Source organism: Saccopteryx bilineata, chromosome 5, assembly GCF_036850765.1.
Source record: "Saccopteryx bilineata isolate mSacBil1 chromosome 5, mSacBil1_pri_phased_curated, whole genome shotgun sequence".
Taxonomy (NCBI): Eukaryota; Metazoa; Chordata; class Mammalia; order Chiroptera; family Emballonuridae; genus Saccopteryx; species Saccopteryx bilineata.
The window spans coordinates 213,852,137-213,879,776 of NC_089494.1; the positions used below are offsets into that span (position 1 = coordinate 213,852,137).

Sequence of the window (27,640 nt, forward strand, 5' to 3'; positions counted from 1 at the left end):
ACACCATTTACAAAAATAAACTCAAAATAGACAGAAGACTTAAATGTAAGTCGTGAAACTATAAACATTTTGGAATAAAATATAGGCAGTAAACTCTCCAATATCTATAGTAGCAATATTTTTGCTGGTTAATCTCCATGGGCAAGTGAAATAAAATACAGGATGAACAAATGAGACTGTGTCAATCTAAAAAGTTTTTGCACAGCAAAAGATACCATGAACAAAATAAAAGGACAACCCACACAATGGGAGAACATATTCACCAATACATCTGATAAGGAGTTAATAACCAAAATGTAAAAAAACTTCTAAAACTCAACACCAGGAAGGCAAAAAATCCAATTACAAAACAGGCAAAGGAACTGAAGACACTTCTCCAAAGAGGACATACAGATGGCAAATAGGCATATGAAAAAGTGTTCAATGTCACTGATCATCAGAGAAATGCAAATTAAAACCACAATGAAATACCACCTTACACCGGTCAGAATGGGGCTCATTAACAAAATAACACACAATAAGTGCTGGTAAGGGAACCCTTCTGCACTGCTGGCGGGATTGCACTGTGGAGGACTGTATGGAGATTCCACAAAAAATAAAAAATGGAACTGCCTTTTGACCCAGCCATCCCACTTTTCAGAATATATCCTAAGAATACCAAGGTATTGATTCAAAAGAAGAAATGCACCCCATGTTTATTACAGCATTGTTTATAATAGTTAAGATCTGGAAACAGCCCAAGGGTCCATCAGTGGACGGACGAGTGGATTAAAAAGCAGTGGTGCATATGTATGATGGAATACTATGCAGCTGGTAGAAAGAAGGAAATCTTACCTTGTGTGCCGGCACGGATGGAGCTAGAGATTATTATGCTAAGTGAAATAAACCAGGCAACGAAAGAAAAATATCACATGATCTCACTTATATGTGGTATCTAATGAACAAAGAGAACTGAGGAATGGAACAGAAGCAGAGGTGGGGTCCCAAGGACCAGAGGGACATCAGTCAGAGGGAAGGAGGATAAGGGGATGAAATCAGAGAAGGTAAAGGGATTAGTAAAACTATATATACATAACACAGAGACATAGATAACAAAATAGCTAATCCTAGAGGGAAGGGGGGAGAGAGTTAGGCGGAGGGGGGCAAAGTGGATATAAAAGGGTCACCAGGGTGGGATGTGAGGGAGTTATATTCAGTGGGACACTTGAATCCATGTAAACACAATAAATTAAAAGTAATAAATATATATATATTTTTTTAAAAAGTAAGGGTGCTAGGTGTGGCTCCATCCCTAGGCTCCAGGTGTGTCTGTCCAGACTTTTTTCACAGACTTCAGTAGTGTGTGGCTCCAGGAGTCCAGTAGATGTCGCCTCTAATACCCAGAAGTGTGGTCTGCCTGCTCTATGCACAGATTCAACTGAGTCTCCAATGAATTGGAAGCACCGGTGATAGACTGGGGAGAGTGGGGGGGGAGCTCAGGTCTCAACATCAGAAAACTGAGTCAGGACATGCCCCCTGCTTCCTGGCCTCTCAGAATTCGATCAGTAGTCTTGTCTGCAGTAGGAGGGAATCCCGAAGGGAGGGAGGAGCAGCTGCTTTTTCCCAGGTTGATGCCAGTCAGCAGGGAGTGCTCCACCCACAAAAGATAGCAATTGCAGTACTAGAGTATGACTCAGCACAGGGGTTCCGGTATCTGTCCCCCACACTTGTTTCTCCATGAGCCTCCAACTTTACACTTCTCTCAGGCAACTCCAGTCCTCTCAGCTCTCCCCTGCCAGAGTCCCCGGTAAGTGGCTGTGAGTGAGGTTTTCTGTGTGGACCCTTTAAGACAGAGCCTGCGTCCCTCCTAGAACTTTGTATCTTTCTCACAGACAGGGTCTCCTGTTATGTGGGTTTTCTTTTCATTTCTTGATGGTGTTGTTTGAAATACATAAGTTTTCATTTTAATGAGGCCAAATTATCTATTTCTAATTTGGTTGTTTCTGCGTTTGTATAATATTATAGAAACTACAGCCAAATCCAAAGTCAAGATTTACTTTTATGTTTTCTAATATGTGTTTTTAGTTCTTTCTCCTACATTTAGGTTTTTCATACATAGTTACTTCATTTTTCATTGATAGAGATAAGAATCCAACTTTATTCATTAGTGTATGAATATCCAGTTTTCCCAGAATCATTTGTGTAAAGAGCAACTTTTTATCCATTGAATTGTTTTTCCACCTTGCCAAAAATCAATTGCTCTTATGGTGAAGGCATATTTCTGCATTCTCATATCTGTTTTATAGATCTGTGTTCCTATCCCACACAGTCTTGATTATTATGGATTTGTGTTAGATTTTAAAATGAGGAAGTTTGTGACCAACAACTTTACTCTTTTTCAATAGTATTTTGGCTATGTACTGACACTTTCAGCTCTATATAAATTTCAGGACCAATTATTCACTAGCAATAAAGGCCATTAGGATTTTTATACAAATTGTATTGAATGTGTTTATAGTTTTGGGGGTTACTGCCATGTTTACAAGTTGCCTAGTCCGTGAGCATTAGGTGTCTTTCCAATTATTTAAATCCTCTTAATTGCTTTCAGTAATATTGCATAGTTTTACTGTACAAAATTTTTACTTTTCTGGCTAAATTCATTCTAAAGTATTTTATTCTTTTTGATGCTATTATATATAATTATTTTCCTTTCAAACTTTTCATTACCAGTGTTGAAAATACAATTGATTTTTGTATGTTTGCTTTGTATACTGAATTTTTTTGTGAATCTGTTCATTAACTATAAAGAATTTGTGGATTCATTAGGATTTTCATTTTGAAATCATCAATGAATAGAAGTAGTTCTACTTTTTCTTTTCCAATTTAGATAACTTACTCTCTCTCCTATGTAATATGTCTGGCTAGAACTTCCAGTTCACTATGAAATAGAAGTTATAAATACAATGTAGATGAAAAAGAGACTGCAGACTAAAACTGATAAGCTCAGGGGAGACCTGCATAGCGTGCTTTAGAAACTCTGAGACCTAAAGTATCCACATAGGATGGTCTGGAATGGAAACTTCCTATCTAAAAGCCAGTCATGGCAGGTTGTCATGTCCTAGGCCAGCATCTTCCTTGACAAGGGTCAATCTTTACCTTAACTGAGCCTGTCTGTTGTCTTTTTGCATCTGCAATAATATATCTTTGAAAGGACATAGTAATCCCCTTTTTTATCCAGAACCCTCTATGTACAGTCTTCCTCTAGAATAAGAGATCACAGAACCCCTGCCTCTTATCTTGATCTCCCTCATACCATCTCCGCATGCTGTATCAAGGGTCCAAAATTTTTACACAGGGGGCCAGTTCACTGTCCCTCAGACCATTGGAGGGTTACCAAATACAGTGGTCCTCTCACTGACCACCAATGAAAGAGGTGCCCCTTCCAGAAGTGCAGTGGGGGCTGGATAAATGGCCTCAGGGGGCCGCATTGCGGCCCGTGGGCCGTAGTTTGGGGACCATGAACTATTCTGTACCCACTATGTAAAAGAAGTATATTCCTATCTATTTTATTTTATCCTTTCTCAGAGATTTTCCTGCTTTCCTTTCTCCCATCTCCTTAATCTATTACCACTGGATTTCATGCAACACACTTCTGATGCTTAAAATAAGTGGTAAAACTGCCATTTTCAGGAGCACTTTCTAGATCTGTTGACAATTGTCTTCAGTTTGATACAAATAAACTCATAAAAATTCTCTCCAGGTTTAGGTGTTTCTTATGTTGGCAGCTATCTTGGTTTTGTTCCCGTTCTTAAGGGTAAAGCTTCCAGTCTTTTATTACTAAGTATCTTGTTAGCTGTGGGGTTTCAGACATGCTCTTTTTCATGTGAGAATATTACTTCTGATACTAGTTTATTGACTGTTTTCAAAATGACATTGTGTTAGATTTTCTTATGGTTTTCTGTGTTTATTGAGATGATCATGTTTCTCTTCTTCATTCTATTGTGTGGTGTATATCGGTTGTTGCATATAGAATCACATTTACGTATCTGGGAAAATAACCAATTTAGAAATGCTGTATAATATCATTAAATGCTAGTAGATTCAGTTGGCTAGTATTTTGTTGAGGATCTTTACATCTATATTCATAAGGGCTATTAACCTACAGTTTATTACTTGCTATTTTTCAGGGTTTGCCTGCAGGGTAATAATGGCCTCATAAATTTGTTGGAAAGGGTGAAAGGACACACTTTTTATAGGGTTTGAAATAATTCTAGAAGGATTGCCACAGAATAAAATGCTTGCTCTCTCTCTCTTTTTTAACATAGAGAAACAATTCATTCTATTACAAGCACTTACACAGGTAGTCATGGAGAGTAAGAGGCCTGCTGGTCTAACATCCACTGGAAACAGAGATGATATAGATCTAGTGGTTAAGGACTAACTCCTAAGAGGAAAAAAACTTTTATCTAGGATTAATTAAAAAAAAAATACAACTATTGATTCAATCTTCTCAAAGTCTACCTGTGGTATAATTTTCAGGTAAAAGCATGAATCATTACAGTTTGGTGATCCCAAGTACCCTTTTTAAAAAATCATCAGAGAAAGGAAAAAATAATATAAAAACAGCTGAAGAAATGCTCTATCTTATTTCTTGCCTTCATTTCTCTGATGCTAATAGCTCTTGCTTCAATTCTGCTAATTTACAGAAGAATGCTGCTTGAGTCAATAGTTCTTGCAAGAGACCTTGTCAGTCAGAGGAGGCTTTTCAGGAAATGTGGAAATGTGCACGAAGTCAGTCATTAAAAATTTACAGGAGTTTCTAGAACACAGCTCAGCGGGAATCAATGGACAGACTGATAAAGGCATTTAGAAGTTTCATTCCCTCATGTGGACCCTTTTCCGCCCCTTGGATGTCTTACTCTCTGTGGCCCTCACTCACCTCTTACCTCACTCTTTCCCTCCTCTCATAATGTGACATGAAAAAACAACAACAACTGAATTTGTGGATCTCTTAAGATGAATTTCAGGATTAGTTCTCCCATATTCTCAGCTGGCACCTTCTCAATAATAAACCTTTCCTTACTCCAAACTCTGACATTTCATATATTGACCTTTTTTTTAAAGCTTTAAGAACCAGAACCTTGTACCTGTAATAGGATTGGTGTTATTCTTCTGTGAATATTTAGTACACAATTTTCAATAAAATAATCTTGTCCTAGGGTTTCCTTTGTTGGGAAGTTTATGATTATTGATTTGTTCTCTCACTTGTTAAAATTACCAACTTTTCTTTCAGTCAGTATTTTAGAAATTTTTTTTATTTTACTTGGGAATCAAAATAGTTCACATAAAATTGTTAAAACTATTCTCTTATAATTTTTTGTAAGATCAGTGGTTATGTCCCCATTTTAAATATTGATCATTGTTGCTTGATAGTTTGTGTTGGTGGTGGAACAATATCAGTATGTTAGACCTTGTTCATAAACCTTGGTACATTATACATGAGTACTGCTTAAAAGACATCAGAATCAAGACCCAATATAAAGAAAAAGTTTACTTAGAAAGTTACAGATGTTGTAGAAACGAGCCACAGAAGACATGGGTTTAGGAAACAAGTTACACAAACAAAAGAAGGGCCATTGGAGCTTAGGAGAAAAGAGAAAGTCATGGGAAATACACCTGGAAAACGAGGGTAGGGAAAGGGAAAGGTGTGTTCCAGAGAGGCAGCTCACTAAATTATTCCTCTTGAGGGTATTTATCTATAAGTCTCAGGGAAGAATCTCAATAGAATATTCATCAGCTTACCAGGTGTGTCCTCTCAGGGTTATTTTCTCCACTGTTAGATCAGCGCCAGGACAGGAGGTCATTAGTCAATGCCGCTGGTCCTGAGGTCAGCCATGGCATGGCTTTTCTGGTTTTGTTGCTTTTCTGGACCTGGCACTGAAACACATTATATCTAGGGTTTAATGCTTAACAGAAAATCTGGAAAGAAACAATGAACTTGAACAACACTTTAGACTACAAGAACTTAGTAGACATACACAGAACATAGCAGAAGATATATTCTTCTCAAGCCCACACAGAAGACTCTTTAGAATAAAGTTAATGGGAGTAATAAAACAAATCTTAACAAATTTAACAAGACTAAAATTCTAAAATTATAATCAAGATTTTTTCCTAAATACAATGGAATAAAACAAGATATCAAGAACAAAAGAAGTAGTTTCTTCAAAAAATTAAAAATGGAACTGCCTTTGACCCAACTATCCCACTTTTAAGAATGTATCCTAAGAATTCCAAAAACTAATTCAAAAAAAAAAAAAAGAATGTCCGTGCTAATTGCAATATTGTTTACAATAGCCAGGGTCTGGGAACAGCCCAAGTTTCCATCAGTGGATGAGTGAATGAAAAAGCTGTGGTACATAAACAAAATAGAATACTATGCAGACTGTGAAAAAGAAGGATATCTTATCTTTTGCAATGGCAGATATATATATAATGACACATAGATACAGGTAACAAGACAGCAAATCCCAGTCGGTAGGAACAGAGGGAGTCAAGGGGAGGAGAGCAAAAAGGGTGTAATTGGGGGCACATTGTCTGGGGGTGAGGGTGTTATATTGAGTTGGACACTTGAATATATGTTAACGCAATAAATTTAAAACTTTAATTAAAAATACAGAAAAATAACTGTAAAATTCAAAATCTTTTGATATTAACCATCTTCAACAGACTCTTTGTATAACCAGTGGATCAAACTATCAAAGCAGAATTAGAAAATACTTTAACAAAAATGAAAATAAAAACAAAGCTTGTGGAATTCAGCAAACGCAGTGTGCAGATTGTAGTTTATAATAAAACATTAATATTTAGGGTGCAATGTCTATCAACTGATGTACAAATAAACAAATGTGGTATATCTATATTAGGAAATAATATCTAGAAGTAAATAGCAATAAAATCATGATACATACTAAAATATGACTGAATATTTAAAATAGTATGCTAAGTGAAAGAAACTAGTCACAAGAGTTCACATATTACATTATTCCATTTACAGAAAATGCTATATTATATTAGAGGCATATACCAGTTTAATGATTTGACAGATTTAGGGAGTTCCATGTACAGGATTAAGGTATCACTGGAGTTATGAAAATGCTCCTCATGTGATCATTATGGTGGTAGCACAGTTCTGTGAATACATGACGAACTGTGGAAATGTACATTTGAAATTCATCAACTGAATGACGTGTGAATTATGTGTTCACAAACTTTTATTTAAAAGAAAAAACCTCTTGAAATATTATTCAGGTAATCTTTTGTCAGCCATATAAAGGCTTTATCTTCCTTTCTTCACAAAAAGAGATTATAGAAACCGTGACCCCCCCATCCTATAGTTTTCACATTTTTCTATAATACATAATATATCATAGATGTATTATAAAGTTGACTCATAGCTGAATGATAGCATTTGCAGATATTTTTATAAAAAATAAGTATCCTAACTTATGATTTTTTGCCTTGCATAAAATAATCTGTTAATAAAAATTTATTACTTTAGGTGTCGGGTTATATTTTAACGTTCTCCTTGATTTCTACTTGGACATAAGTATCAGCAATGGTAGGAATATTCAGCCGTTTGAAAAGAAACATTTGTTCCACCAGGATGTCTACGAAGTGGATTTCAGTTCTGCTGCTGCTACAGCTGAGCTGTTCCATTAGCCCTGCGTGTTGTGGAAAGGTGCTGGTGTGGCCCACAGAATACAGCCATTGGATCAATATGAAGACAATCCTGGATGAACTCGTCCAGAGAGGACATGAAGTGACCGTTCTGACATCTTCAGCTTCAATTCTTGTTGATCCCAACAAACCATCTGCAATTAAATTTGAAATTTATCCTACATCTTCAACAAAAGATGGTTTTGAGAATCTTTTTGCAAAACTGATCTCTGAATTTATAAACTTGCCAAAAGATACATTTTGGACTTATTTCTCACTAATGCAACAAATCAATTGGGAATATTCTGATTTTATTCAAAATCTGTGTAGAGATATGGTTTTGAACAAGAAACTTATGACAAAACTACAAGAATCAAAGTTTGATGTCATTCTTGCAGACCCGGCCGCACCCTGTGGGGAGCTGCTGGCTGAGCTCCTTAAGCTACCTCTTGTTTACAGCTTCCGATTCTCTCCTGGCAACACATTTGAAAGGCAGAGCGGACACCTTCCCTTTATGCCATCCTATGTACCTGTTGTCTTGTCAGAATTAAGTGATCGAATGACATTCATGGAGAGGGTAAAAAATATGATGTATGTGCTCTATTTTGACTTCTGGTTCCAAACATTTAATGAGAAGAAGTGGGATCAGTTTTACAGTAAAGTACTAGGTAAGTCATCTTTTCACTTGGTAGCATGAAATCCTAACTTTCCTAGCTCCTGTTAACATGAGTTTGTATACATCTTAAGGCAGAGAAACTTGTCTTTTATAGGTATAACAATGAAATAAAATTATAAAATGACCTTTCATTCTCAAAACATTATAGAAATGTTTAAATTATAAGGTCCTTGAAGAACTGCTTTTCTTGTATAATTTAGTTTGATATTAAAACTGAACTAATTTGCCATATTATCTGAAGTTTTCTTTCACAATAGAGAAATATTGGCTCTATGCCAGCCTCAGGAACTTATAGTAGGATGTTTCCAAGGATTTCACTCCCTTTCACTAAGTACTTACAAATCATCTGTTTATTAATGTGCACTTTTGATGTGAGTGGACATGTCAGTGAAAAGTATCCCTTTTAAAAGACAAAATAGCCTAAATTAAAAGCTAGTACATCTATTACAATACTAAATAAAAATACTTCAGCTATTTTATACATATTTTTCATTAATACAGAAGTATTATGAAGCTCCTAAAATGAACCAAATGTAGTTTTAGTACCAGGAATTGACTCAGATTCTCAAAGCCTCAGTTTATGAGACATCTAGGATCAAAGGCATAGATTGCTAAATTGTAGAAACTATAATAAATAATCTACAGGTAATGTTTCCATGGCAATAGTAGATTTAATTGAGTAAGGAGTTGAAATAATTTTTAACATTTGTATTTGTTACTTTTACAGCTTTACAAAGTTAACAAATGCATGTTTAACTCTATTGTGGCTCAGGTTTCATCATCTTCTATGACTGTGAATTACTGATGTAACATTAGAGAGGGAAGACTATTATACTTCAATCACATAATTTTAGATATATGTGAACAACAAATGTATAATATATAAATATGTTTGTATTCTCAAACCAACACTTTCAGCAACTTCGGCAACATTATTTCAAGCTTTTCACAGGAAAATAAATGTCATATTCACAATTTAATATTATCATTTTCTCTACTGGTTCTTTTTCCCCTTCAGGAAGACCCACTACATATTCTGAGTTAATGGGGAAAGCTGAAATATGGCTCATTCGAACCTATTGGGATTTTGAATTTCCTCGCCCAATTCTGCCACATTTTGAATTCGTTGGAGGACTCCACTGCAAGCCTGCTAAACCCCTGCCTAAAGTAATCCTATTCATGCTTGTTTTACACTGTTACTTTGAACTCTCAATAGCAATGATTCTGCTTTCTTCATTTAGGATGTCTGATAACACTGAGAACTGTATGGGGATCTGGGTAAAGAGAACTGCCAATTAGACACTCATCGATTTCTATTTCAGTACATGAATTTAAATATCATTATCATTACAGAATAAAGAATTATACTTAGGAGACTGTAGAATGAGGATTAGTTAAAATAAGATCTTCATTAATCAACACCTAAGAAAGTACCAGCCACTAATTCAAAGAATAATTTAAAAAACACTAGCATTGTGCAGGGATAAATATTGGCTATGTAGGAAAGCAATATATACAGAATTTTTTATTCCACACAACAGATATTTTACTTGGAAAGACATAAACAAGTAATGAAAATTGTGTGGAAAGTATTATAATAAAGGAAAAAAACCCATAATGCTACTATAATGCTAAAGAACACGTCCCACAGGAAAGGATCATAATACCTGAGATGTTAAGCCAACAATCTGGCATCACTGAATATAAGACATCCCTTATTTTTCCCCATTAAACAACAAGAATTTGTTATCTATCCATGACTAAAAATGTCTCTGTGGAAGTTTCAGGATCCAACATCATCTGCCAAGGCACCTGGGAAGACACTCACCCACTTGTGCATAGGGTAATTGACAGGAAGACTCCAGTACTGGCTGCGATACCCACAGGACATTGTGAATTGATTCCTCCCTGTCATGGCTGCAGTCCAGCAACATCTTCAGGCCCAGACTTGGGCAGCCACCTATGGATAAGTGAGCTTTTGTGAAAGTCCAGATTTCCAGAGAAGTTTCAGTGTGTTGTTGGGCACAAAATATATGCATTTGAATGCATTGTTGTGGGAGAGGAGAAAGCTCAACTTTGCCAGCAGCATTCGTCCTTCAAGGCAGCACAATTTAGGGCTAAAAGGAGGCCATCATTTCTCCCACAGGGAACAGAAAGAGCCTGTAAGTGGACAGTGAGCTTTCCCTAGTTTGCAAGATGCTTCCAAAGGGCTCATTTCTCTGTCTCAGAATCCAGAGTATTAAATTAGGAGTTCAATAACTGGTGAGAGGGAGCAGACAGGAGAGTGGCATGTGAATGTCCCAGATGGAATTAAAGAGACACAGTCCCTCCTGACAGCATTCTGTACTCCATCAGGAAGCTTGACCACAAAACACGAAGGAAACCTCTCCTACATATCCCCACAATGGGCCTGTGGGCACCAACAGTGAACTGCTTTCAAACCCATTGCTCCTCATCTGCTGCCAGCCCCATGTACAAGCTGCCAAGGGCAGCACAAGATTTGGTAGAAGATTAGGGGGCAAGAGCAGAATGCAGGCAAGTGTTTGCCAACAAGAGAGAAACCACAAACTTGAGCTGTAGCACCACCATCAGATCTGGTCCTTTATTGGATGGAGGGAAGACAAACAGGCTTAAAAATTCTCCCACAGGAGAAAGCAAGAAACATGGAGCAGGAATATTCATAAAAGGTCTGAAAGAGCCTTATATACAGCAGTACTGATAAATGATATTTCTACCCTGAAAGTAGTAAAGATGAAGTAGCTAACTGCTAATTCAATTCAAAAAGAACAATGAAAAACTCCAAAAAATATGAAAAATAAAATAAATGTTAGATCACCAAATTTTACCATACCTTTCCAACAATCAAATACAGACATTGGAATACAGTGATCTCTTGTCTATCATGCGAATTATGTTCCAGAACACACCCACAATAGGCAAAAATCGGTGAAGTAGTAACCTTATATTTATTATTTATCTATATATATTTTAAGGCTTTATTTTGATTTAATAGTCTTTTGATATGTTTTAATTAATATTTTTATATTGCTTTCCATTTTTTAGGTTAGAAAATGCTCATTTTACTGAAAAAATAATTAAAATATTAAATATATAAAAATACCACAAAATTCTGAGATATAGTGAAAATCTTCAATACAAAATTAGATATATACATTTTAAAAATCCGCAATACAGTGAGACCATGAAAAGTGAACCATGATATGGCTAGGAACAATATAATGTACACCACTTTCAAAAATTCAAAATAGCTGTGTTAAGGAAACTCAATTATCTACAAAAAAATGTGATACTTGTGCACTGTTGGTAGGAACTTAGAATTAGTACAACCACTATAAAAAATAATATGGAGGTTCTTCAAGAAAATAAAATAAAACTACCATAACATCCAGGAATCTCACTTTCTCAGTAAATATCGAAATATAAGAAAAAAAGGATATTAAAAATATATCCATTATCTCATGTTTATTTCAACATTATTCACAACAACCAGTGAATAAGAACAATTTACCTGTCAAAAGATGAAAGGGTAAAGAGATGTGAAAAACACACACACACACTCACATACATGCAACAGAATATCACTCAGTCATGAGAGAGAAGAATATACTACCATTTGGGACAACATAGATGGGCCTTAAGTCATTATGCAAAGTGACATATTATTAGAAAAGATAAAAAATATATAATATCACTTATTTGTGGAATCTAACATTAGCAAACTCTTAGAAATGAGAGGAGAATGGTGGTTACCATTGACTAGTAAAAGTGAAATAAAGGGTTGAGAAAAAGTTGGCCAAAGTGTACAAACTGTAACATGAACATAACAAAGTTCAAGAGATACAGTAATTATAGTCAACAATTATCTACTATATACTTGAAAGTTTATAAACACTAGATCATTAATGTTCTTACCACACACACACACACAGATAATTATGTGACCTAATTGAGGTGTGCACTAATGCTCGGGTGGTTATCAGATTATAATATAGAAATGAATCAACTGAACAGTCTATGTACCTTAAACTTACAGGTTGTTATATGTCAACTATAGGTTGTTATATGTCATTATATCAATATTTTAAACAAAACCTTGAAACAATGATGAGAATGAAAAAGTAATTTCTATATTAGAAATATTGCATCATTATTTTCCAGGGAGAAGAAAATACAAATAAATAAGTACAGATTAGGGGGGTAAAATTGATGAGTGTAAAGTTTGAACCTGATTACATGAAAATTTCAGCTCCTTACATATTTCGGGGTGCAATAGTAAAAGTACATTGAGCAATCAGAAATTTTTCAAGTAAAGAAAGTAATAAAAGTTAAAAATTCACAAAGATCAGAAACATAGAATAACTCTGAAACAATCCCAGGTGGACATGACTTCACCAGGAACTTTATGTACATTGAACTGAGCTACTCAAGAGGGTGACCAGCCCTCTGCTCCAGAAAGTCCAGCTGAACCTCTCCCTTGGTGGGGAAGATGCCAATATAAATTATAAAACGTATTTTTCTTACTTATACACAATTGTGTTTCCAGCTTAGAAAAGTCAAACCAATGACTTATAACAATTTACACCGATATTTTATTCAGCCCCTAGACATGGAGGCTTTAAAAATGAATTAGCTAAAAAAGCAAAAAACTTCTGCAGAAAGTGATGGTTTATTAGTGCTGAAATCAAATGTTAGTGATTAAAAACAGTGAGTACAGGATAACAATTATCTGGGTCACTGAAGCCTTGCTCTGCTTTCATGAGATTTACTTGTATAATTTGAGAAAAACAAACCAATTTTGGAGTACCTTGTTTAGATAATTATAAAACAGTTAATTATATTACTAAACCAGTTAGAAATGATAACCTGATATGATGTTAAGTAAAACTACTTCATGATTGGGGTCTGCTCTATTTAACATTAGCTCTTCCCAATAAAGAAAAAATAAGTTCCACTGGCATGTACATATTATGATTCTTTTCCCTTACAGGCTACTTGAAGAGACAAACTATTAAGACTGTGATGGGAGTTAGGAGAGGAGGTGGGAGGTGGGAGGTGGGAGGTGGGAGGTGGGAGGGGAGGAGCACACACACAACACTCACTGTCACAGGGGCTATCTCCAGGCTAGGACTCTTGTTTAGTATTGTTCTTTAATGTTCATTCTGCTGCAGCTAACTAGCCTCTGTCTTCTACACAGAATACTTTTCCAAGCCATGGAAGGGCTATGCAATACTCCCAGGGAGCATTTTACACAACTTAAAAGCTTTAAATCTCTAATCTGAAAGTGTCACAGTAGACAATGTAAACACTTAGAAAAATAAAAATGTCACTACCTGATAAAGTCATTTCTGTCCATGGAATGGAATGGGCCCACTTTTCATGAAAACCTGTGCTGTTTTATATTTCCTGTATTCTATCTGCTAAATCAAAATCCTCTTGTATTATCTATCAAGATTCAGAATAAATGAACAACATATTAAAAAAATTTAAAGGAATTCTAATACAGGCTAATATATTGTACTTACATAGGTATAAACACTAGTCCAACTCATAGAAACAGAAAGAGGAATAGTGAATGTCAGAGACTAGGAAATAGACAATAAAGAATTACTCAATAAAAAACACAGTTCCAATGTGCAAGATGTAGATGTTCTGGAGATGGGTTACGCAACAATAAAAATCAACACCACTGAACTACACATTATATTGCATGTATTTTAACACTTTTAAAAACACAAGAACTGTACTAATAACTTTCTATAAGACATAATTTTCTCTCATTGTTTTTAGAAGTACTTTCAATAGATTTCACTGTGCTATTGATCTCTTGTGATGGGAACTATTCTTCCTTCACAGGAAATGGAAGAGTTTGCCCAGAGCTCTGGAGAACATGGCATTGTGGTGTTCACCCTGGGCTCCATGGTCACGAACATGACAGAAGAAAGAGCCAATGTGATTGCATCAGCCCTTGCCCAGATTCCTCAAAAGGTCAGATAAAGTACCATAGAGTAACAACTAATGAGTGTGTTAAACTCTGTAAAGGGTCTGGTTACAGAAATTTCTACAAGAAAGGTAAACTATTGTGATAGCTCCAATTTATGTCACGTATAAATTTTAAAACAAATTACACATGGAGGATTTTGTTTAACAATAACTTTGGCATTAACATTGTGATCACAGAGAAGTATATTTAAGAGGTACACTGTGCAGTTTGGTATTGTCATAGTATCATAGGCAGGAACAGATATCACATAATTCTATCCTGTTGTTTGCGCTATTTTCTTGCAGGAATCCTAGGGTACAGTACAAAGTACAGATGTTCTCAGAAAGCAGTAAATTTTTTAACAGTAACATTAAACTGGAAATGATAACAGTCTGAAAGATGTCTCACAGTTTAGGCTTGGCAGGTGATCCAGGCCTCTCTTCCCCTGATTTCTGGAATAGGCCCGCTTACCATCTTTCTGATACTGAGAGACAGGGTGTTCAGGGTCCACCAGCTGTATCAGACACAAGCCAGAACAATGATTGAAAGAAAGAGAAAAACAGGTCTGTGAAAAAGGGAGAAAAAACTCCCTGGTCAGTCGTGCCCTGCTAGATTCTGAAGCAAGAAGACATAAAACAAAGGATGAACGTGGTTCAGTTCTAAAGGTGACTCTATATTTTATAAATTGTGGCCGGAAACAATCCTTAAAATAATTACTCCTGATTGAAGAAGGGAATATAAAAAATGTGTCAACCAGAATTAATCTTAGCAAGAGACAGTTTCTGATGTGCACCCCTTTCAACATAAAATATGGTAGTAAATTATTGTAGCACATAAAAGTTACTTGAAGTCTCTGAGTGTTTGTGAACTACTTTTAATTTTCTAACTATGTAGCTTTATTCATATCATCTATGCTAATTTGCTGAGGGCCTGGGGTTACTTTAACTTTTATATCATCAAAGAGATGTTACCCACTTATAAACTAGAATCCAGCTTAGTGGTGGACTAAGGAATTTCTTGACTTTTTATGATTAAATCATATTAGTAAATGCTGTCAGTGCATTGTGGCACATTGTGAAGTGTTAACAGCTGAATAAAATTTAGTATCATTATCATATTTGATCTTCAACAGATATATGGTTGTTTATGAAGTGTCAATAGGCTTTTCTTTTTTATATTTTTTTTTATTCATTTTTTTTTTTTTTAGAGAGGAGAGAGAGAGGGAGAGAGAGAGAGAAAGAGAGACAGAGAGAAGGGGGGAGGAGCTGGAAGCATCAACTCCCATATGTGCCTTGACTAGGCAAGCCCAGGGTTTCGAACCGGTGACCTCAGCATTCCAGGTCGACGCTTTATCCACTGCGCCACCACAGGTCAGGCTCTTTTTTATATTTTAAGAGATTTTTCAATCCTGTTCAGTGTGATAATAATGAATTTATATAAAAGTTATCACTTGGAAGTGATGATTAATGATTTCTAAACTGAAGGAAATTAAACATACTCATTAAGCAGAAATCATTATTTAATAAACTGTTAAATATTAGAATAATTTAATTCTCACAGAGAGCTGATTGCAATGATTTTGTAAATCAAAAAATGTGAACCTCTATTAATATAACTTAGAGAACTAGTAAATAAACCATGGCCTCAGTATTCAAATCAAAATACACAGAATTTTCACATCTGGAAGATGACAGCTAGTACCCTAAACAACAAAAACAAAATAAATGTGTCAATTACTATTAATTTGCTGGTTTTCCCACTATAATTATATGACTACCTACAAACTTTTATATACTTGAATTGGTCATTGATAAGCTTCTTGTGTAACCCCTAAGTGTGAAACATCATGATTGCATTCAAGCCTGACTGAATATAAAAATAAGTACATGTAATACCAGCATGTACTTCTCTTATATCAGTGTTTTATTGGTTCTCATTCTCCCACATGTCTTGTCCTCATTTCCTTATCTGTAATATATAAGAAGTTTAACTCGATGTCTCTTTGTGCATTTAGAATTCTGACACACTGTAACTCTGTAGTTTGACTCATGGATGACAATACTTTCTTACCCTAACAGGTTATATGGAGATATGATGGCAAAAAACCAGATACCTTAGGGCCAAATACCCGGCTCTATAAATGGATCCCCCAGAATGATCTTCTTGGTAAGACTCTGGAAAACACTGAAGTCAGAGTCAATTCGACCAGAATGATAAACAGTTCACGAGGAAAGAAATTTATTGAACATATCTCATTGAAAAACCTCAGAAATAAAAATTAATTTCCTTATACATATATTTCTTAGTTATAGGGAAAAATAAGATATAACATTTGACTTCTTATTTTACACAGTCACATTTCTTATGGTCACAAAAGATCTCACAGTAAATATCTCAAAACATTCTCAGTTATTACACTCTCTCATATCTCTCTATACACCAATTATTTAAACCACTCTAAGTGTACACATGTGACCCTGTAAAATATCAGCACCTTTATTATTAACAGTGACTTTCCATTTTCCAGAGAGGAAAAATTCAGTATCTTTTTCCAAAGTAACAATATACTTCATTATAATGTGTAGCTTTTTCTTCTTCTAAGTCTGGGCCACCACCATCACATTGCCTGCTGCCTTGACATCCAACATATCAGACTCAGTGACTTCACTATGTATTTAAAAAATATATTCTAACATGACCCAAAAGTTTTACTTTCACATACACTTATTTTTAGATCCAGAATATTCTTTTTTGATTTCTCTACTGAAAACTTGTATTCATTTTCAAGTGAAAAGAAACACACCAACCTTCTATGTAAGCCTTCACTATCTCTCCAGCAGATTTATAGTCTATAAATTTTTTAGATATACATTTTCTGTGTCATTGCCATTAGTGCCCACATCTCATTTTATTCTAAAACTTGTAAGTCATAATTTGCTAAAATTTACCCAATTACAGGTCATCCAAAAACCAAAGCCTTTATCACTCATGGGGGAACCAATGGCATCTATGAGGCGATCTACCATGGGATCCCTATGGTGGGCATTCCCTTGTTTGCGGATCAACCTGATAACATTGCTCACATGAAGACTAAGGGAGCAGCTATCAGGTTGGATTTCAACACTATTTCAAGTAAAAAATTGCTCACTGCATTGAAGACAGTCATTAATGATCCTTTGTAAGTATCACATTTTTCTTAATAGATACTGTTTATAGATAGGGTTTTTTTCTCAATGGTACTTTTAAGAAGCTAATTTTACATAATTAATATGATTTAATCTATCTTAAATCTATTTTAATTTTTAGCTGCACATTAATTTCAAAGTTACACTTTAATCCCATGTATCCAATGGGAGCCAACTAATGCAAAAATTTTCTTCTCCATTTATATAAAAGTATATAAATACTTGCAAGAACACATTTTTAAATATATTATAGAGCACATAAAAGGAAGACTGATAATCTGATAAACTAGAAGAGAAATCATACTTTCAATTCAATACCTAGGCCCTGGCCGGTTGGCTCAGCGGTAGAGCATCGGCCTAGCGTGTGGAGGACCCGGGTTCGATTCCCGGCCAGGGCACACTGGAGAAGCGCCCATTTGCTTCTCCACCCCTCCGCCGTGCTTTCCTCTCTGTCTCTCTCTTCCCCTCCCGCAGCCAAGGCTCCATTGGAGCAAAGATGGCCCGGGCGCTGGGGATGGCTCTGTGGCCTCTGCCTCAGGTGCTAGAGTGGCTCTGGTCGCAATATGGCGACGCCCAGGATGGGCAGAGCATCGCCCCCTGGTGGGCAGAGCGTCGCCCCTGGTGGGCGTGCCGGGTGGATCCCGGTCGGGCGCATGCGGGAGTCTGTCTGACTGTCTCTCCCTGTTTCCAGCTTCAGAAAAATGGAAAAAAAAAATACCTAAAATTTCTGAAAGTAGAAATGTCTTTACACTAAAAATAGCTTATTATAATTTTGAACAGATTCTGTGCAATATTATTTACATACTATAATATTCACTTGTGGAAATTATAAAATTCAAATATATATAGTATGCTTATAGAGATATAAAGTTATAACTATAATAGAAATTTAGGACATTTTTATCATCCCCAAAAGATATTGCAAATACCTTAGAAGTCACTTCCCATTTCTCTCACCCAAGATGACAGTTCTTAACTTTTTGTCTCTATAGGAAATTTCTTTAGACATTTTATAATAACAGAATCATACAATATATGGTCTTTTGAAAATGTCTTCTTTCATGTAGCAAAATGTTTTGTAGTTTTGTTTCTGTTGTAGCTTTGCACTACTAAATATTACATTCTATGTATATGGATATAGCACATTTTATTTATCAGTTAATCACTTCATAAACATTCTGCTGGTTTTCAAGTTTGGCTGTTATGAGCATTGCTACTTATAATTTTGTGTGAATATATGTAATGATGTCAGTAGTTACAGTATACCTAAACAGACAATATCATTTAAACAAAAGTAATATCAGAGTATATTTTAAAAATTAAATAAATATATACTATTTAGAAGCCATGCTTTATAGACATATACAAGAAGATTGCACAAAGGTAGAAAAAAGATCTATTTCAACAGTGACCATAAAAAGATGCAGCTATATGAAACACTGTAGACCAGAAGCACTACTAAAAATAAAAATAAAGGCCCTGGCCAGTTGGCTCAGTGGTAGAGTGTCAGCCTGGCATGCAGGAGTCCCGGGTTTGATTCCTGGCCAGGGCACACAGGAGAAGCGCCCATCTGCTTCGCCACCCCTTCCCCTCTCCTTCCTCTCTGTTTCTCTCTTCCCCTCTGGCAGCCAAAGCTCCATTGGAGCAAAGTTTGCCCAGGCGCTGAGGATGGCTCTATGGCCTCTGCCTCAGGTGCTAGAATGGCTCTGATTGTGGCAGAGCTATGCCCCAGAGGGGCAGAGCATCGCCCCCTGGTGGGCATGCCGGGTGGATCCAGGTTGGGCGCATGTGGGAGTCTGCCTCCCCGTTTCCAACTTCAGAAAAGTATAAAAATAAAAAAAATTTTCAAAAAATAAGTACTTCGTGATGCTAAAAAAGTTAGTTTTTGAAACAATATAAATTATTAATTGATAACTCTACAAATAAATCCCCAAGTAAAAAAAAAAGAAATGAAGGCAAAAGAGAGAGAGAAAGAGACCAAAATACAAGTTTTTAGTCATAATAAGGTGTTTGCAATATTTTTTCTATAATATAAAAAGATGACAAGATAAATGAATCCATAAAAAGATTTGAAACACAATTTTATTTTATTTTTTTTTCTTTTAATAAATTTTTATTAATGGTAATGGGATGACATTAATAAATCAGGGTACATATATTCAAAGAAAACATGTCTAGGTTATTTTGTCATCAAATTATGTTGCAAACCCCTCGCCCAAAGTCAGATTGTCCTCCGTCACCCTCTATCTAGTTCTCTGTGCCCCTCCCCCTCCCCCTAACTCTCTCCCTCCCTCCCTCCCATGTCCTCCCTCCCCCCCCCCACCCTTGGTAACCACCACACTCTTGTCCATGTCTCTTAGTCTCATTTTTATGTTCCACCAATGTATGGAATCATGTAGTTCTTGTTTTTTTCTGATTTACTTATTTCACTCCTTATAATGTTATCAAGATCCCACCATTTTGCTGTAAATGATCTGATGTCATCATTTCTTATGGCTGAGTAGTATTCCATAGTGTATATGTGCCACATCTTCTTTATCCAGTCTTCTATTGAAGGGCTTTTTGGTTTGAAACACAATTTTAAAATGCAATTTATTTAAGATACATACAACAATGAAGAATATAATATTTTTGACCGCATAAAGAAATATAATTGCATTGACTGCACATGCTGAGACAAAACTAAGACTCATGATTCAGAATTTTTTAAGTCATAAGGAGTACATGTTCAACTAGACTAAAATTAAGTTAGAAACAAAAAGAAAACCTAAACTAAAAAATCTCTAAATTTTGGAAATTAAGCAACACATTTCTAAATAACTCAGTCAATGCTGAAATCATAATCACACATGCACTTTCTTAGCAATTCTGTTTGTAAGTATATACACCACAGAAATGTATAAATATGTTAATCAAAAGACATATACAAAAATATGTACATCAGCATTACTAGTAATAGCTAAAGATATACTAAGAATCCAAATAGCCATCGAACACTACAAAGTGGTCATCTGTGGTACTGTCATACATTAGATACTAGACAGCAATGAAATAAACCAACAATTGCTATAGAAAAGACAGAAACAAGTATTACTATAATATTTGAATATATAAATAAAAAAGACTAATCTATGATGTAACAATAAGAGTTAAATTGTGGCAAGAGTTAGTGACTACCCAGTCCAAGAAAATGGGGAGCTTCTAGTAGCTTGTGGTAACCTATATCAGTATCTAGGCCAGGGGTCCCCAAAATACAGCCCCCTGAGGCCATTTATCCAGCCCCACCGCACTTCCGGAAGGGGCACCTCTTTCATTGGTGGTCAGTGAGAGGAGCATAGTTCCCATTGAAATACTGGTCAGTTTGTTGATTTAAATTTACTTGTTCTTTATTTTAAATATTGTATTTGTTCCTGTTTTTTTTTTTTTTTTTTACTTTAAAATAAGATATGTGCAGTGTGCATAGGGATTTGTTCATAGTTTTTTTTTAATAGTCCAGCCCTCCAATGGTCTGAGGGACAGTGAACTGGCCCCTTTATGTAAAAAGTTTGGGGACCCCTCCCTGATCTAGGCAGTAGGTGCATTGGTAAGATTGAGTTAATGACAATTTACTAGGTCATTATGAAATTTTGAACTATTTACTTAAGACATATTTGTTTAATATTTTTTCATATTGAAACTAAAGGGACAGGCCAATTTAGGGTAAAGATCAACCTTTTAATAAGGAAGCTATAGGCCTGAAATGAGAGTAGTTACCAGGACCTGCCCAATTAGAAATGTATGATCAGGTTGCCCTGTGTGGTTACCTTGGGTCACTGAGTGAGACAGGCTTATTACGTGGTCCCCTGACACTGGCAGGTCTGCTGTGTAGCCCCTATTTTACTCACACTCATAGCTCTTAGAGTGGCTACTTTCATTTCCTCTGCTAAAATGCTGTAGATGCTCCATCTTACCTTCTGTATTGACTGTGTAAAATATTTATCATCAGAAAATTCCAATTTAAAAGGCAACCATCTAGGAATACCCAAATTAAAATATACTTCTCCAATTCTATGACATTTATTTGAAACCTAAATATGACATTTTAGAAAATTTTCATGGGAATGACTCATTTAGGCAAAGTAACTTTCTTTCATTATTGGTTTCTTTGTGTTTCTTTTAGATATAAACAGAATGCTATGAAATTGTCAAGAATTCAGCATGACCAGCCAATGAAACCTCTAGATCGAGCCGTCTTCTGGATCGAATTTGTCATGCGCCACAAAGGAGCCAAACACCTGCGGCCAGCCTCCTATGACCTCACCTGGGTCCAGTACCACTCTCTGGATGTGATTGGGTTCCTGCTGGCCTGTGTGGCAACTGCTACATTTTTCATTACAAGATGTTGTCTGTTTTGTTGTCAGAAGTTTGCTAAATCAGGAAAGAAGAAAAAAAGAGCGTAGTTGTCTGAGGCCTGAGGCTGATATTCTCATGGATGCATCGTTCCAGTTATTTCAGCAAAATAAAGTATGGTGTAAGGGACCCCGCCTTCTTGACAAAATGACTTTTCACAATTTAATTTCTTGAATCAAAAATTTTTTTCAAGTGACTATGTGTCTACATGTGATAATGTAGAACCCATACTCTAAAGAAACTTATTGAATTTTTTATTTCCGCCTCAAATGTGTGTGTACATATTTGTGTGTACTTTTTGTAAAACAGAACACAGCCTCACTTATCTATATACAGACATGGTGAACAATTCAATGTGTTTGTCAAAGGCAGTTTGTATAATGATTAAAACTCCATATAACCATACTAGATCAGCATATTTCATTCCTTCTCTTGCCTCAAAAGCCTGTTATCTCATTCATCCCTTTAAGCTAATATTTAATCATTAAGGTTCTTAGCATGACAAGAAAATATACAATCACCATGTTATTTTATATCTAGACACACTATGACTGACCATAATCAATAACAATGCAAAAATATACAAAAAATCATGTAAATTTTTTGGAAATAGAAAATTCACATTACAAGGATGCTCACAGCCCTCCTAAAACATATACAGCCAGATTGAAACAGTCCAGGTAACAAAAGCATGCCGGTCATTATAGGTCAAGAAGATATCATCAAAGTCTCACAAAAAACAATGTCCAGCCTAAGGACAATGTTTATTTGACAAGTTAAAACTTTCATGCTAAAGAGGGATGACATCAGAGTAATGGCAGGGTAGGAAGCGATACCGATAAATCTCCCCCAAAACTCAACAAGATCTTCAACCAGAAACAGAAAAACCTATCCTTGGAGCCTCCAGATGTTTCGCAATACACCTGAAGGTATGGTCGAGTGAAAAATTGGCTAAATATATAACCAAACCCTGAAGGAAATAGGGAGTAAGAAATGCTCCGCCTTCCTCACTAACCTAAACAGGGCAGCTTTATCTGGGAACTGTGAATATAGAAACTGAGGTGGGCAAAGGGCGTGAATAGATCCAGGCGGCAGCACAAACAGCCGAACCAGGCTGTGGCATGGAGATCCAAGCCGAGGAAAAACTGTTCCTGTGGCAACCCGGGCAATACAAGCTAACACTCGCGCCAAACCCAGACAAAGAAAGACAAGCGGGGCAGCAATTTTACCCGATCTCCTGGTCGGTGCACGCAGATAGTGGGCCAGAGATTTCTTCCAAAGCCCCGGAAGTGGGTGCCCGTGTTACCCCACAGAGAGGCAGAGTCAGAGGCCTTTGTGTGGGCCGAAAGCAGAATCTCTGGGCAGCCCCAGCACCCTGGGAAAGCCACTCACGGGAGGGAGCGAGAACTAATTCCAACGGTGGAACTTTTCCGTGCTGGTGGGAGTTTCACTCAGAGGGAAACAAGGCTGGCCGGCCTGATATCCTGCTCTGCACTCGCAGGTAGTGAGAGATTCCTCCGAGTGCCTCGGCAGTGCGTGCCCGTGTTACTGCACAGAGGGGCAGAGTCAGCGGCCTTTGTGTGGGCCAAAGCGGAATCTCAGGCCACCCCAGTGCCTTGCAAAAGCCGCGCACAGGGATGGAGCGAGAGCCAATTCCAATGCTGGAACTTTTCCATGCGGTTGGGGGTTTCACTCAGAGCGTGAGACTGCTGGCCGGATATCCTGGTCTGCACGCGCAGATAGTGAGCAAGAGTTTCCTCCAAGCGCCCCTGGAGTGGACGCCTGCCTGTGTTACCGGACAAAGTGGCAGAGCCAGAGGTCTTTGAGTGGGTGGAAACCCTGCCTGATTATGTTAGCAGCTCTGACTGACTGAGCCTTACCCAGAGCCCTGTGCTGAGTGGAAATAGAGTGGGGAGTTGCCAGCTCTTTGAGCTTCTTACTATCCAGGCAGAGGCAGCAGCAACCAAATAGCTGGATTATCAGGCTACTAATTGAGGAAGGAAAGACTAGGAGAAAGGCTCCAGGAACACGGACTCTCTCACTGTCGGTGCCTATAAATGCTAATGAGCCTCGACTGCCAACGAGACTAAAGAACAATACATGATTTCGCCATAGAGACTTATCAACTACAAACCTCTACCTGAGCATGCCAAAGGGGCAGAACCTGGGGTACAGAGTCACCGACCAGGAAGAGGGAGAGAAAAGAAAAAGCAAGAAGATAACCTCTCAAAATCAAGAATAATCTGCAGACTTTATAACCTATCCCATTTTATTATATTTGTTTGTTTGTTTCTCTTATCTTCATTCTTGATATTTTTTTTCCTCCTCCAATTTGGCAGATTAACTCTCTGCCGGTCTTACTCTCTTCTCTCCTTGAACTACACTACCCATAAGTGTTACATCTCCCATTATCTTTTCTTTCCTCTTCCTCTCTCTCTCTGAGGGTTGCACTTCAAAACCCTTAACTCTCTCTCTCTCTCCTCTTTTTTCTTTTTTCTTCTTTTATTGGTTCACTCTTTCTTTCTCTCTCTCTCTTTCTTTTCTCCCTCTATATTAGTTTCTTCCTTTCTCCTTTACATCTCCTCAAATTCAAACCTCAATAACAAACAAACTATCTTATCTGGGACTCAAACTTATGTTTGTGGCATTTTGGGGGGTTTTTACTTCACCTTTTTAACTCACTAGCAGTGCTCCCATCCCTGGCTCTCCATTTTATCTAGTTCTTGTTCCACTAAATACAATACTAATTTTTTAATTTGTCCCCCATTTTTCTGGTTTCCTCTTATTCCTCTCATCATGACTCCTAGTCAACCAACACCTAAAAGCAAATCATTTTATTCTTGACCCAATTTTTTTCCTTATTTGCTTTTTGTGGGTCCATACCCCCTTCTTTTTTCTTTTTTTTCTTTTTTTTGCCCCTTTATTACTTTTCCCCAATTTAGGCCCTCCATTACAGGCATTGTTTGTTATAATTCACAGTTCACCATAAGATTTTCTGAAGAAAGACGGGAGAGGAGAGGAGAGGAAAAAAAGAGGGGGGAGAATAATTTCCTTTTAATTTTTATTTTATTTTATTTTTCTTTATTTCATTATTAATTTTTTAAAAAAACTCTTTTTGATTTTTTATTTTTTTAACTTTTTATTCTTTATTAAATCTCATTAATACTATCAACAAAACCACCCTCAGATGCCAATAAGAAAGAGAAAATCAAATATCATGGATACAAAAGAAAGAGGTAACACAGCTAGATGAGGAAAAATCTATGGAGAAAAAATTTAATATATTGAAAACCTTGGAGCTAAATGACAGAGAATTCAAGATAGAAATCCTAAAAATCCTCCGAGATATACAAGAAAACACAGAAAGGCAATTTAGGGAGCTCAGAAAACAACTCAATGAGCACAAGAATATATGTCCAAGGAAATTGAAACTATAAAAACAAATCAAACAGAGATGAAAAACTCAATTCATGAGCTGAAAAATGAAGTAACAAGCTTAGCTAATAGAACAGGTCAGATAGAAGAGAGGATTAGTGAAATAAAGGACAAGCAACTTGAGGCACAAGAGAGAAGAAGAAAGAGACTCAAAAATTAACAAAAAATGAGATAGCCCTACAAGAATTCTCTGACTCCATCAAAAAGAATAACATAAGAATAATAGTTATATCAGAAGGAGAAGAGAGAGAAAATGGAAGGGAGAACATACTCAAACAAATAATAGATGAGAACTTCCCAAACCTGTGAAAGAACTAAAGCCTCAAGTTCAAGAAGCAAACAGAACTCCGAGTTTTCTTAACCCCAACAAACCTACTCCAAGGCATATCATAATGAAATTGGCACAAACCAACAGCAAAGAAAAAATTCTCAAGGCAGCCAGAAAAAAGAAGAATACAACATGTAAAGGAAGGCCCATTAGATTATCATCAGATTTCTCAGCAGAAACTCTACAAGCTAGAAGAGAGTGGACCCCAATATTTAAAGTCCTGAAAGAGAGAAACTTTCAGCCACAAATACTATACCCATCAAAGCTATCCTTCAAATACGAAGGAGAAATAAAAACATTCACAGATACAGAAAAGATGAGGGAATTTATCATCAGAAAACCCCCACTCCAGGAATTACTAAAGGGGGTTCTCCAATCAGATACAAAGAACAAAAAAAAAACAGAGCCACAAGTAAAAGCTCCAAGAAGAACACAATAAAACCAAATTTATACTGTGACAACAACAAAAAGAAAGAGGGAGAGAAGACGGAGATTAACAGTAGCAAAGGACAATGGAGTGCAAAAGTACTCACAATATAGTTCACTCCAATGAACAGGGTAGGAACCCTTTTCATTACTTAAAGGTAACCACCATTGAAAAAACCACCACAGAAGCACATGAGATAAAAAAAAAAGATAGCGACAGAGGAAAGATGTATGAAATACAACAAAATAAAAACAAAAGATAGAAAAACAAAAGAGAAGGATCAAACAAGACACAAAACTAACAGAAAGCAAGATATAAAATAGCAATAGGTAACTCACAAGTGTCCATAATTACACTAAATGTAAACAGATTAAACTCACCAATAAAAAGGCACAGAGTAGCAGAATGAATTAAAAAAGAAAATCCAACTGTAGGCTGCCTACAGGAAACTCATCTAAGTAACAAGGATAAAAACAAATTCAAAGTGAAAGGCTGGAAAACAATACTCCAAGCAAATAACATCCAAAAAAAGCAGGCGTAGCAATACTCATATTTGATAATGCTGACTACAAGACAGCAAAAGTACTCAGAGACAAAAATGGCCATTTCATAATGGCTAAGGGGACATTGAATCAAGAAGACATAACAATTCTTAATATATATGCACCAAACCAAGCAGCACCAAAACATATAAGACAGCTACTTATTGACCTTAAAACAAAAACTGACAAAAATACAATCATACTTGGAGACCTCAATACACCGCTCACGGCTCTAGATCGGTCATCCAAAAAGAGAATCAACAAAGACATAGTGGCCTTAAACAAAACACTAGAGCACCTGGATATGATAGACATCTACAGGACATTTCATCCCAAAGTGACTGAGTATACATTTTTCTCCAGTGTACATGGATCATTCTCAAGAATTGACCATATGTTGGGCCACAAAAACAACATTAGCAAATTCAGAAAAATTGAAGTTGTACCAAGCATATTTTCTAATCATAAAGCCTTGAAACTAGAATTCAACTGCAAAAAAGAGGAAAAAATCCTACAAAAATGCGGAAACTACACAACATACTTTTAAAAAATGAATGGGTCAAAGAAGAAATAAGTGCAGAGACAAAATATATATACAGACTAATGAAAATGACAATATGACATATCAGAATCTCTGGGATGCAGCAAAAGCAGTGATAACAGGGAAGTTCATATCACTTCAGGCCTATATGAACAAACAAGAAAGAGCCCAAGTGAACCACTTAACTTCACACCTTAAGGAACTAGAAAAAGAAGAACAAAGACAACCCAAAAGCAGCCGAAGAAAGGAGATAATAAAAATCAGAGCAGAAATAAATGAATTAGAGAACAGAAAAACTATAGAAAAAATTAATAGAACAAGGAGCTGGTTCTTTGAAAAGATCAATAAAATTGACAAACCCTTGGCAAGACTTACCAAGGAAAAAAGAGAAAGAACTCATATAAACAAAATCCAAAAT

General features: G+C 36.3%; 1 protein-coding gene across 3 annotated transcripts; it reads left to right on the forward strand.

Annotated features, from left to right (window-relative positions):
- Window positions 1-1,594: 1,594 nt before the first annotated feature.
- Window positions 1,595-22,354, forward strand: LOC136338164 (UDP-glucuronosyltransferase 2B31-like). 3 transcript variants are annotated; one of them, XM_066280269.1, is made up of 7 exons: window positions 1,595-1,786; window positions 7,645-8,366; window positions 9,393-9,541; window positions 14,249-14,380; window positions 16,454-16,541; window positions 17,334-17,553; window positions 21,720-22,354. In XM_066280269.1, the coding sequence occupies exons 1-7, from the start codon at window positions 1,668-1,670 to the stop codon at window positions 21,997-21,999; spliced, it is 1,710 nt and encodes a 569-aa protein (XP_066136366.1). In that variant the 5' UTR covers window positions 1,595-1,667; the 3' UTR covers window positions 22,000-22,354. The 3 variants fall into 3 exon arrangements, with proteins under 3 accessions (XP_066136366.1, XP_066136369.1, XP_066136368.1); XM_066280271.1 differs by having other exon boundaries at window positions 1,652-1,786; window positions 7,541-8,366; XM_066280272.1 differs by lacking the exon at window positions 7,645-8,366 and having other exon boundaries at window positions 1,600-1,786.
- The last annotated feature ends 5,286 nt before the right edge of the window (window positions 22,355-27,640 follow it).